The 12,857-nt window shown below is 35.3% G+C and overlaps 3 protein-coding genes across 3 annotated transcripts in view; 1 reads left to right on the top strand and 2 right to left on the bottom strand.

The window, feature by feature from the left end:
• The window catches only part of Fife (regulating synaptic membrane exocytosis protein fife), a 91,821-nt gene extending 90,038 nt beyond the window's left edge, over nucleotides 1-1,783 (bottom strand). Inside the window, exons 1-2 of the mRNA XM_026811659.1 lie at nucleotides 1,610-1,783; nucleotides 1,134-1,243 (exon numbers count right to left, since the gene is read on the bottom strand). The gene's annotated coding sequence lies outside the window, so the exon portion shown is untranslated. The remainder of the gene's footprint in view (nucleotides 1-1,133; nucleotides 1,244-1,609) is intronic.
• A 3,005-nt stretch (nucleotides 1,784-4,788) lies between these two features.
• l(3)neo43 (cytochrome c oxidase assembly protein COX16 homolog l(3)neo43) lies at nucleotides 4,789-5,724 on the top strand. Its single transcript, XM_018020656.2, has 3 exons — nucleotides 4,789-4,986; nucleotides 5,072-5,180; nucleotides 5,629-5,724. Exons 1-3 carry the CDS (start codon nucleotides 4,886-4,888, stop codon nucleotides 5,701-5,703), a joined length of 285 nt encoding a protein of 94 aa, XP_017876145.1. The 5' UTR covers nucleotides 4,789-4,885; the 3' UTR covers nucleotides 5,704-5,724.
• A 79-nt stretch (nucleotides 5,725-5,803) lies between these two features.
• LOC108622633 (chitin synthase chs-2) lies at nucleotides 5,804-12,829 on the bottom strand. Its single transcript, XM_026811642.1, is given in 17 exon segments — nucleotides 5,804-6,203; nucleotides 6,288-6,519; nucleotides 6,594-6,761; nucleotides 6,948-7,121; nucleotides 7,203-7,503; nucleotides 7,563-8,122; nucleotides 8,189-8,343; nucleotides 8,415-8,607; nucleotides 8,697-8,944; nucleotides 9,177-9,390; nucleotides 9,479-9,753; nucleotides 9,834-10,047; nucleotides 10,137-10,585; nucleotides 10,681-10,977; nucleotides 11,058-11,270; nucleotides 11,375-11,671; nucleotides 11,744-12,829. Coding segments are annotated over 17 exon segments (4,422 nt in total). The 5' UTR covers nucleotides 11,976-12,829; the 3' UTR covers nucleotides 5,804-6,003.
• Between the last annotated feature and the right edge of the window lie 28 nt (nucleotides 12,830-12,857).

Genomic DNA, 12,857 nt, shown 5'->3' with positions numbered 1-12,857 from the left:
GTAAATTAATTAATTGAAATGTAATTCAAAATAATAAAAAAAGAACATAGAATGTATTTATACCAATGTACTTCCTAAAGAGACCATTTCTCTATTTTATTGAAAAAGTTAGTCAAACATCGAATGTAGTGTTAAATGAACATTTTCTTTGTGTCTCACTGAATCATCTACAAAGGTACGTTTTTCCGGATGATTGAAAAATAATTATATGGATGTACATCACGCAAAGTACAGTTGATTTACCGGATAGGACAACAAATACTGTCGCGTTACGCAACGGATGAACATATATGTAAGCCACGTTATTAATTTATTCAGGTTCAGTTCGTTAACGTGACGTGTGCAATCAATGCGCCCAACGCAATGCCCTCGAACGTATCCGCGTTAACATTAAAAATAAACGAACACTTTCGCTCTCCGCGCGACGTTCCATGTTCCACGTCGTTCGCGAACTTGATATTCGAACCGATTACTTTTCAATCGCGAAGAAGATAAAAATCGTTCGAAATTAATTTAGCAGCAGCTATTCTCTTCGCCGTTTTCCAGCGTCACCCAAAGGTGAAAGCCACCGGGCGATGAGAATAGGAGAGATCGCCGACAGAACGGAAGATTCGCAGAGAATTCGAGGAAGTACGAGCGGAAATCGGTCGATTAAAACGGGATCAAGTCCATCTCGAAATTGCGTTGCGTGCGTTTCCACGGTAGACCGCATTCCTTGAAAAAAGAAGCGTGAACGTTCAAAAGACGAGAAGACCTTTGGTCCTTTAATTACCAGTGGCATCGATTCTGTTGTTCAGCAACTGGTCACTGTTGAAAAACAGCTCGTCGACGAGCAATTAGGCGAACCGTCTATACAGCGATAATCGATAAGGAAACATTTCCATTCCATCGAACGATTCCGCTCCACCTCTGCGAATCGAACGTGTCCTCTGATCAAAACGAATGAACAGACAGATGGATATTCTCTCTCGCAATAAGAAAAGTTGTTCGTTTGATCTTTTCTCGAGTGCATTGGATCGAGTTGCGCTTCCGTTTCAAAAGACATGACAAAAAATTATCGAGGCATCGCGGAATAGGATTTGATGGTGTCGGTGGAAATGCGCGGTTTTATGAGAGAAACCGGAATGACCAACCTGTTACTTGAAAGCTGCGGAAGCTTCCGAGCGGGGAAGTGCGTGCGTTCTTTCAGGCGCGCTCTCGCCCTCAGCAGCCCCTCCGGAATGAATACACGTGCTCGGATACTCTACAAACGTACGTACCGCGTTAAACTACAACGATAAGTGTATGTCCGTCGATCGGTGTATTTATCTATTGGTTCTCTATTTCATCAATCAAAATACGTATCAACTGCGTGCGGCCGGACACATATGTTTACGCGCTGCTCAAGCTACGATTTCTACGCTCTCATGTACATGTTTGTGTATACGTATGTATGTACTTGTATATGTTGTATATATTATACGTAGTGTCCAGGTGTAATTAAAGTGCGTCTGTAATCGTGTTTTCGCGACCGGAAAAATGAACAACGCGGCACGTCTACGTCGAAAGGCGCGTAAAACGAAAACTAACAGTTTTACAGATAATAGAGGAACAAAAAATGTAGAATCACCGTAATATCCAGAACAACGATATCATCGCGCAGGCTGCCCGGCTTGCACTGCCCGGGTCTCCTGTTTCTCCCACCGAGCGCACCGACTCACCCCTCTGAATCCTCTCTCTCTCTCGGTTCTCCTGCGCTTCACCCTAAACCACCCTCTACATCCCCGTTTCACTAGCCCCTCTCCAGTCGCCGCGCCTGCCGAAAAAGCTCACCTATTCTGTATCCCACCTTTCGCCCGTTTTCATCCTCCTTTACCCTCTCCCTAATCCTATCCGCGATGATCGTCCTTTTCGCTCCTTCAATCCTTTTTATCCCAATTCCCTCGTGCTCACACGACTCCACAGCCGCGACTTCGACTCGCGCCACACTGCGCCACACTCTCTAAACCGAACTCTCTGAAACGCGATGCCTTTCCCTCGTCTTTCCCATCTCCGTCAGCCCCTTTCGTCCTTTCCATTCGCGCTCGCATCCCACCGCGAGCACCAGCTCAAGGCGCAAGCTCGTCGAAACTCGTCCTTTCTCTCCGAGCTAGGAGAAGGGAAAAGACTATCGGGCGACCGCCAGCACCAGCAGAAATATCCTCGGAAGGACCCGAGGGAACCGACGGGACGCGGGTTTTCACGCACGTGGACGAAACCCCAGGGAGTTTGAGGAGAATTCACGTTCTTCACGGAAGGGGATCGCGGTTCCAAGGAGTACTTCGAAACTTTCTTTCACCGTGCCGAATCAATAGAATTAGAGGAGCAACACGATTCTATGGCTACTCTTAGTGATTATGAGGATTGTTTCTCCTCAAAATATATGAACGGATCGACGAAGAAATATATTTTTGAGCTCAGATTTTTCATGGATACAAAAAAGAAAACTTTATTGATAAATTGAACGATACTTTTTAACAGGAAAATATAAGCAGTAAATTGTAAAACGTAATGGTTGTTAGAAAAGCGAATATAAGTAAAAAAAATGGTATTGACAAAAATTCATTTGTATCATTGAAATATAAAGTCTGATAGAATAGTGATACAAATGAAAATTTTCAGTTATTTTTCGTTTTTCACAATTTTTGTAACTATCAGTATAGATCAGAATTAGAAATTTGTTATTCCTGCGTATTACGTAACTTAATTCTAATACATGAAAATCTGTAGAACATGAGAAAGAGAATTAAACGAAAACAAATCCCGTCGTTTCCAGATGCTGTATTGTTATTCTAGTTAGTGCATATTGTTATTTGATAATTTACTTCTGCGATCCTTCAATTGCGGGTCCAGGAGAGATGGACGGGACGTGGATCAGAGATAGAACAGGAGACAAAGGATTGGATTTAAGAGGTCGATTGTGTGGAAAATTCCAAGAGCGAAATTGGGTGAAGGTAACGTGAAAAACGACGCAGGAAATGGGATTTTCAGTAGCGATAGCTGCAGTTGTTTGCCGAAAACAAAAACTCCCGACTGTATTATACAGGAAAGTCATAAGTTACACGCTCTGTAAACTGATGTATGTCATATACAAGGAAAAGTCGCTGCAGTTTTTCCTTTGCGAAATATTAATCAACTTTATGTAAATAGTTAGCCTCCGCGATGGTTCTTCATGGAAAATATTGAATACATACAAGCGATATTTCGTTTCCACTGGATTTCAATTTTACCCTTTTTTTTAATTTTGAATATGTTGCAAGCGTTTCACCAAAGAATCGAGGAATTATCGACGTTCTGTGACGCGGTACATAAATACAGTCAAATGTTTCAATTTGCTACATCAGACCAGTGATCTGCACAATTACTCTCTCTCTCTCTCTCTCTCTCTCTCTCTTTTTGCTCAATTCAGCGAACAGAAAGTTTCGTCACAGAAAAATATATCATGAAGTTCGGATCAATGTATTATAAGATTTTTGAGTTGATTGAAGAGAGAATGTATTAGTTTTCGAATATACGTGTTGAACTTTAATTTATCGAGAAATATATTTTTAAAGTAGAGAGATAATCAAATCGATCTTCAATTCAGACCTGAATACATGCTACTCACTCCAAGATTTGACTGTTGCTCTACTTTAAAATTATACTACTCGATAATTTAAAGCTCAACACGTACATTCGAAAACTAATACGATTTCTCTTCAATCAATTCAAGAGTCTTATAATACATGGAATGACCAGTAGACTGATTATCTGTAGACGTCAGTCAATTCTCGGTGTTCAATGATCAATATTCAATTATAATTATCAGTGGCAAATTGATTAGTAGTTGGTGGTCAATGATCCAGTGTTGGTGCGACGGACACTGTAAGCATGTCTAGGGCTGCGGTCTAATCTAAGTAAATAGTGAGAATTGAAGCATAGTGCATCTGCACACTTGCAACAAGAAACATGCAAATCACACAAATTGCAAATTATTGCAAATTATGATCGATAAATAATTGAAGTATCACAGTTACGAAGATAAGCCGATGAATGTTCACTATTAATCATTCTATCTTCAGAATCACGAAATACCTGAACTTTAGAACATAGACAAATGATTTTCAGGCATATTTATACAAATAGGATTGAGGAACGCATTCGGAACGAAATCAACGACGTATAATTATAATAATCAGTAAACTAACGATTTCATTTAGGACTAAAGAGATCGCAATAAATGCTCAAACTTTATGTATATACATGGTATCCCAGGAAATTGTTAGAGCCGAAAAGCTATGGTTCTGGAGATGTTCCTGAACAACAATTTCTTTCGGTAAATTGCAAAGTGAGTCGTGGTTTTTAAATTATTAACGAAAAACATTGACTAATGAGAGCACGCGTAGGGCCCATACACAGCCACGGGTCCTACACGTACTCTTATTAGTCAGTGTTTCAAACAAATGAATTTTTCATTAACAATTTAATACACTAAAATAATATTTACAGAGATATTACGGTTCTAATCTATTAAAACTGTAGGGCGAATATTTTGGAAACTGGCCAAATCCGACTAAATTGAAATTTTGCAGAAAGTTTCATTTTGTATTAAAAAAAGGATTTTGGTAATTCAAGAAAAATGTGAAAAATGTAGTTTTACTATGTTAGGGTCATTTCCGTCGCTATCGACGACACATCCAATTGCGAATTATCTAGTGTCGATAAATTATTTTCAATCTCACGTCGGTAGCACCAACTTGAAGTAGCAGGGTTCCACCGACAAGCCGCGCGTGAGGCGTGAGCGTGAGTGCGTGAGCATTCTTCAGCATTCTCATTTTCTTGGATTTTCTCTTTTTGCAATCAGTGTTAGCAGAATGTTATTGTAATAATGAATGAATTTTACAAGACGAAATTTTTTCGGCGTTTTCTGCCATTTATAATACTAGTAGTAGGAGGTTCGTTTTTCATTCAAGAATTCGCGAAACTGAGGTATTTATTTATTCTATCTCTGCTATGCTATGCTAATAAAATATTTCACTTGAAACTTTTAAACATTATAATACAATATTCTCAGATATAAATATAGAAAAGTACAGTCAGTTGATTTGAAGACAGAGGCGAAAAAACGTGGCATACAAGTGGAGAAATCCCGTACTCTGGAGGAAGAATATGAAAAAATAAAGGTATTTAATCCAAAATTCATTGCGTAGTATAAATGAGACATGTTAAAATATTAATTTTATTACTGTGACGATTGCACTAATAATAGATTTCCAAATATAAGAAAGAACAAGAGTATTAAAGATTTACTAATATTTAATGAAACATTCATTTTTCCATACCCTCACATACTAATGTAGCATTTCATATTTCATTATCCATCGATCTTACATTCGTATAAAATCTGAACTTATTTCTATGAAACCCAACGTAAAACAAACCTGAAATTACCTAAATACTACTAACTATTTACTAACCCACAACTAAACATAAAATGAATACAAAATAAAACGTGTACTTCATCTTCCTTTGATATACAATCACTTTTTAACGTATCAGTCCTGTAAGAACAGATATTAGTTCGTGTCATAGAACGAGAATAATCATTTTTCATTAAATTTATGCTTTCAGAAAGTGGACATTAATAATTGGGAAAATGTTCGAATACCACGTCCATGGGAGGAGCCTAGCAGTACAAGCAAATAGGAGTACCATACAAAGAATCCTGTACATAGATAACATGTTTCAAACATTTTTGTACATTTTCTTTATTATAATTTAAACAGAGATGATCTCTATACATTTTTCTCATATATCAAAATACGAATAATAATTTCAGTTAGTCTTTCATTGCTTATCTTCAAATTATTTCATAAACAAATGTGTAAATATCATGGAATCTTCTCTAAATCTATTAGCATATTGAAGTAACTCATTTAGTGTTTTAATGATTCAGTGTACCTGTACAATAGTATAAAGTAATAAAGCTAACGAGCATACAAGCAACTAAATACGCCCGTCGTTGTCATTCAAAAATGATGGATTGTCATATATATTATGTGTTGATCTTCGACTACTGTCTGCACTGTTAGATGCATTATTCTCAGATCCTAGTTTATCGTTTTCTGCCAAAATAGTCAAACGCCGTTTTTCCAAAGCTTCCATTATACCTTGTGGCATAGTTGAAGATATTCTTTTAGAGAGACCTGAAACAACATATATTTAATACAGAAAAATACATAAATACATGTACCTGAAAAATGTCTAAATAGACGTATAAAGAAAAATACCAGATGTGTCAGGTTCCCTTAAAGTTTTATTAAAAAGTACTTCGAAATTGGAGGACAACTTTGGAGTGCTTTTATTAGTTTCTATTAATTCTCTGACAGTTTTTCGTTTTCCTGAATTAAATCGTTCCTTGTTCATTAAATTAAATGTCTGAGTTTCTGTTATGTGCTGAAGACCTTCAGCTATATTCTTTGCATGTGTGCTAGTAATTGAATCGCTTGATAGAGGATCCTCCTAAAAGATAAAGAAAAGAATATTACGAAATGTAATTTAAATTATTTAGTTATACTCATTTTGTTTATCATCACCTTGTTGAAACAGGGGAATTTTAATTTCGCATTAGCGATTATATGAGTGAACGTTTTGAATCTATGGCTGAACATAGCTAAAAATTGTATAAACAATATGAAAACGAATGCCACGATGAAGAGACATCCAATCGGTTCCAAATGCATATATTTTCTGAGCACGTGTACCTAAAAGATGCAACTTGTACTGAAATTAATACGTATTAAAAGTCGTTTATAATTCTACCGTTTCAATTCAAAGGAGCATATCTACAATTTTCACGTGTATCAAGATAGTAACGCGAAGCACAAAACTCTCTGAGATACACTTATTTAAATTAACACGGTATATCGTATTGAAAATGAAAGACCTACTTCGTACTCTTCGGGATAAGTGATATTATATTCAACAGCAAATGGCCATTGAACATATAGAACGTCTTTGTTTATTTGCAGTAAGAATATTCCTACTATAAACATTATGTTTATCATAAAGAATTTCAATAGACATTCGTCACGTATCTTTATTAAACCTCTCGCGATCTTTTGCTGCAATAAAATTATTAATGTTTCCATTAAAGCATTATCAAATACTTTAATTTTGTTAATTCATCCTTTTTAAAAACGTACCTGCTTCTCCGCGTCAATTTCTATAGGATGCAAATATTTTTTAATCAATTGATTCCAAAATTCTTCCTCGGCGTACGGAAGGAAATCTACCTTCCCGTTTCTTAAACGATCGTCTTGAAGCCAATGTAGATTTACTAAAAAGTTCGTACCTTCTAAACGATCGCAGGGATATACATGATCAGATATTTCCGTTTCTGTATCTGTACTCGTATCCGAGTCTTCGGTAATTTGTAATTTTAGTTTGTCGCTATATGTTTTACTTTGTTCTCTATTGCCGTCACTCGTCACGACATCAAATTGACTGAAAATTGTAAAATTTCAATTTCAATTCGCCATAATATTTTTAATCTAATGCAATACCTCTCTATCTGTTTTAAACGAAGATTTATTTCGTTTATAGAATTATTAATATATTCTAAATATTCCACTTTTTTGTTATGGCTGGGCTTACAAATGTTGCATTTAAATAGATCAGAGAAAGAAGGTTTTGTCCACATATTTTCAGTGGTTTCATCTTGTGCAGATTGATTAGCAACTCCTTGGTTTGATATCTAAAGGGATTGAATGCATTAGCAATGTAATAGATAAGAATACGATGATCTCTTTCAGAATCTTAATACCTGTCTTTGCGATTTCGATTCTCTGGTTCCCCACGTAATATTATGTAGATTGAAGATAGAGAAAATAATCAGCAACATGTACATTGATGGCACAGTGAGATAATAAATAATTGCGTTAGGTAGACACGATAATTCTTGAGGATGCATGAAACCTGTCAGCGTGAACTGACCAATTACAATAAAAAATAGAAGAGTGTTGGGGGAGAAATACCCATCCGACGCTATTTGAAGCAGTATTCCAACTAATACGACCAACATTACCGTACCATACATGACAGTAATTACTTCAGCTGCTATAAGCTACAGAAAATTTAATTCAGTCAAATAATTCGTTTTTGGAACTAGTCCAAAAGTGTAAATAATTACCTGCATGCGCACTTTGCAGAAAAAGCAAATGAAAATAAAAACGATGATTGGAATTGCATTGTAAAAGAAGCTCAGCCAGTTATCTAACTGGAACGAAGTAACAAATGCTCCGACCATCATCAGATAAATGAAAGATGGTCCAATAATTGCGCTACCTTTAAAGTTTATAGATATCTACATGAATATATGTCTGAAGATTAATATTTTACTGTTGCAAGAAAATTACCAGTTAAAATCCACTGATAAGCTATGTAGAGCCACGAGATATCATCGTTTAATTTCCTAGTCTGGCTTGAACTACTTAATAGATCAAAAACATTAGCCATGGTCGACGGAATCCATCGTCTACGTTGAATATAAAACTCCTTGAATGATTCTGGAGCATGTGTATATGCATCGCTGGCGGCGCAATACTCTACCTTGTTGAATAAAAGGAATAAAAATATTTCTCAAGGATTAATTCCCCTGATCATACTCTAACAATAAGTGTAATGTGAAATTCACCTACCTTGCAACCAGCTTGCAGAATTAATGTACAAAGCCATCGATCTTCCCCTTGGTCGTACTGAATATAATGTTTGGGTTCAGTTGACCTGGTCGCGTATTTAGCTATGATATTATGCTGCATCAACACTTTCGCCCTGAAAAGCGAGAAACAGCCCGGACTGCAGAGAACCGAGCCTATCGTGTGTTCCGTAGACTTTTGAAGCCAATGTCCAACGGCGTATTCAAATTTTTGGAACCAAATCATAGGACCTGCACGTGAGATTGTATTTTTAAATTAAGGTTGTACACAGGTTGAATACAGGCTCGCAAAATTTATCAAATTTTGTACAGTGTTTTATTAATGTAATATCTAGTAACTGTTAAAATTTGAATGCTTTGGCATTGTTTTCTTTTGTAAGGGTTCATACAATCTTAAGCTTTGAAATTAGAAAAATCAAAGATATTATTATACGTATATGTCTGTAAAAGTGGCGAATAATACCTTTCCCTAAAGGATGTATTCTCCCGCAAGCTGCGCCCAATTCTTTATTCTTCTTCATTAAGTCTACTAATGCCTTGACAGCTGCAGGCTGAAAATCGACGTCTCCGTCTAACGTTAAAATGTAAGTATTCTGTGCTATTAATTCTTTGGTATCGACGTCTATCAAAGTTGAGCCCATCAAGCGATAGCCAAGAAGATAATACATGTACATGACCTGAAATAATTCAATAATCAATATAGAATAGAAAACAAGCGTCCCAAGATGAACCTATATATTTTTAAATCAGATTTCTGATATGCACCTGACTCCATCGTTTCCTGTGTCTGATTTTGTTTTTATCTTTGAGGTGTACAGTTAGACGCGTCTTTCCGGGTAAATTCCAGATTAGTTGACCACCGTAGGGTGTTGGACATTTAACTGGTGGTAAATCGAGTATGCCAAGGTTTCTTATGCGCTCCTGCATTAATTCTACAAACGTAGCCACATAATTGTTCACCTGCGTTTCGTTTTCATGATGCTCGCACGGTCCAACGCAGTCGTGTATGCAACAAAATGCATCGTCGAATATCACATGCGCTGAAACATTTTAATCCTCTGTTAAGAATTTTAATTAAAATATTAACGATTAAACGACTTTAGTGATAAACGTCAATTACTTTCAAGTTCATAATAATTTTTGATACATATATTATAATACTTCTGTGTAACTTTCATTGCACACTGATCTCTATCTAATCTCAGAATGCTTCCAATTAACTCGCTCATTTCTTCTTTATTTTCGTGCCACATAGTCGCGCAAGCATAGATTTGAGTGACGCAAGTATTCGGTTTTTCATTTGTCGAGGTCCTAGAAAGTGTCGAAGGAATCATCTGAAATAAGAATTTTGTTTGGATTACTAAACATGAAGTAATTAGTAATAATTATTTAAAAAGAAAAGGATATTTATTTAAAGTAAGACCTCAAATTCACTGATAGAATCTTCTTCTTTTTCTTCGTCTTCTTCTTCTTCGTCCTCTTTCTTAACAGTATGAGAATCGTCATGTTTTCTTTTATTTAATCCCAGAAACTGATCGACGAAAAAAGCGTCGTAGCTTGGATTGTGGAAAATCCTCTCTACTGGAGCAAGCTTAGCATGTTCACCGAGCCAAACTTGTCGCGTGATCCAAACTTGTGACAACCATAGACTTAGCCAGCACCAAATACGCCAATTCAAAAGGAATTCTGTTATACTATTAAATTTTGGTGCATTTAAAAATAAGTAATCTGGTATTAAACCATGCAAGGCGCACGGATCATTTTCCCTTGCAATACAAAACATCAGAATTATAATCACTGTTCCTGGTGTAATTAAAGTCAATGGAAGGGCGAAGCCGAATTTGTGCATTCCTGTTTGATACGCGAATTTTGCTGTAAAAATATTAAACAGTTTTGAATTAAAGTACAAAATATACGATTTACATATCAAATCCTTGTTACTATAATCTCAATAAAATTTGTCTCACCTGCTTTGTATATGAAAAAAGCACAAAATGCTTGCATTAAAAAACTGTTCAATGGTACAGACTTATCGCTAAAAGCAATTAAAACATTCACGTTCGTTCGAGAAGAAGACATTTTGATTACTTCAACTGTGTATCTATTATCATATATAAATCCGAAAAATTCGTTTATTCGAATCCCCTCAAAAGTCGAGATCACGACAGCGCTTGAAATAAAAATTAAACATCTCCATAATGCCATGTACCCTCTAAACACGTGCCAATTATCTGTCTTACTCTTTGCCAGAAAATTTAAGGAACCTATTAAATTACAGAGAAAATATCGTCATATATTTAAAACAAGAAAATAATAGATTTAAAATTATAAGAAAAAATTTTACCATAATAACTAGAACAAGGCACGTAATTACACCACCAACGGCAAGAAGACAATACAAGCGCTATAAAAAGAACCCATCCCTGAAAATCTTGAGGATTATGTATGAAACATAATAAAATCACGCCAGTGCCTTGAGCAATTAATGCTAAGAAATTGATTATTAGTATCAATAAAAACATGTTCGATGTATTTTTCCTATTTTGTGCAAGCAGATCTGTAATGATAATATTCTTATTTTATCTGATGGCCCTTTATAAATTAATGTATGATAAATAAATGTAATAATATATAATAAACGAATGTATTATATGCACTTACTCAATAATGAAGGAATAACACAAATGCAACTAAAAATTACTGCTGCATCTACAGAATTGAGCTTCGGCAGCTCGTAGAATATTAATAACGCTACACCTACGGGATGCAGTATTTCCAAAACCAAAGAAACAGCGATACTTCGTCTTCCTGGTAATTTTACTTTCTTCTTGAAAAGGAAATACCATATCGCTCGAAATATAGTGAAGCACTCGGGTATAAGGAACATAAAGATGATGTACCACGTCCAGACTATTTTAGCCTTTTTCGAAATTCTTGCTTGCAAATTTTCATTTTTTCCTGTGACGTTAAATGTTATGTATATTATTTTTATCTACATATTAAAGCTTTTTTTGATAGTTTAAGAATTACCTGAATCATAATTACAAAACTGTACGGTTGCTTCATCCTTAAGTTGCGACACAGCGAATAGTACTACGAATTTAGCGATTAAACCAGTGCAGAGGACAGAACAGAAAAGAAAGACATATACAAATGCTTTAATAACGCGAATGGAAACATTTAACCATTTTTTGTCCTGCATAGACGCGCTTTGTTTTGTCAGGGGATAATATTTAAATGCATCCCAGGATTCTCTCGACATCCTAAATTGAAGTAAGTATAATATAATATTTGTATTCGATTTTCATTCAAACGTTTGTATTTTTTTATTATTTTGTACAAAAATTCAACGTAAGTAAAAATAAGATAATTAAACTCTCTTACGAATTCTGCGACGTATCTCCGATTTCGAATACATTATCCAGATTTCGAATGTCCACGAATGAAGAGTTTAAATTAGCTTCTGATTTTGACATGTTGGAAGATGAAAATGCTACTGATAAATTTAGTTATTTCTATGCCACGAATTACCGAAATTTTCATCGGTACGTATCAGTTGTGTATTGATAAAATTGATAAGGTTTGGAATTTGGGAAAAATGTGGGAGTTAAAATTATCTATGATCTAGAACGACTAGGGAACTCAATAAATGTACAGCATAAGGGATATCATATTTCCTTTATTTCACTCGAAAATATTCGTACAAGAAAATTCATCTCGATCGAAGGTTTATTCAGTGCGGTACATTAGAGGAAAGCCAATAATTAGACAATATTAATAAGTGATGATATTCACTTACTTTCATTTAAAACAATCTCTTTTGGGTATAAAATTGCTTATAAACAAGGCCATTGTAACTACGATTTTTCTACTACTTTGTAACGTTCATATTATTAAATATCAGCATGACCAGATTTAACTTTCCTTTGTCGTAAGAGGTATGTGATGACCCAAAAACCTCCTCATATAAAGACGAATTCTTTTGTGGTTAACATTGACATTCTATTTTATCGCGTCGCTATCGAAGTTTATCTCCTTAAAAGTTAAAGATATTATATAAAGCATTAAATAAAGTAATTATATCGTTGGAATATACATAGCAGCATGAATAAGTATCAACCAGTTAAATGATATAAAGAAAAGA

The sequence above is a fragment of the Ceratina calcarata genome, unplaced genomic scaffold, assembly GCF_001652005.2.
Source record: "Ceratina calcarata isolate Rehan_Ccalc_2016 unplaced genomic scaffold, ASM165200v1 scaffold232.2, whole genome shotgun sequence".
NCBI lineage: Eukaryota > Metazoa > Arthropoda > Insecta > Hymenoptera > Apidae > Ceratina > Ceratina calcarata.
The sequence above is the reverse complement of the archived record's forward strand: the minus strand, read 5'-3'. Positions and strand labels throughout refer to the sequence as shown.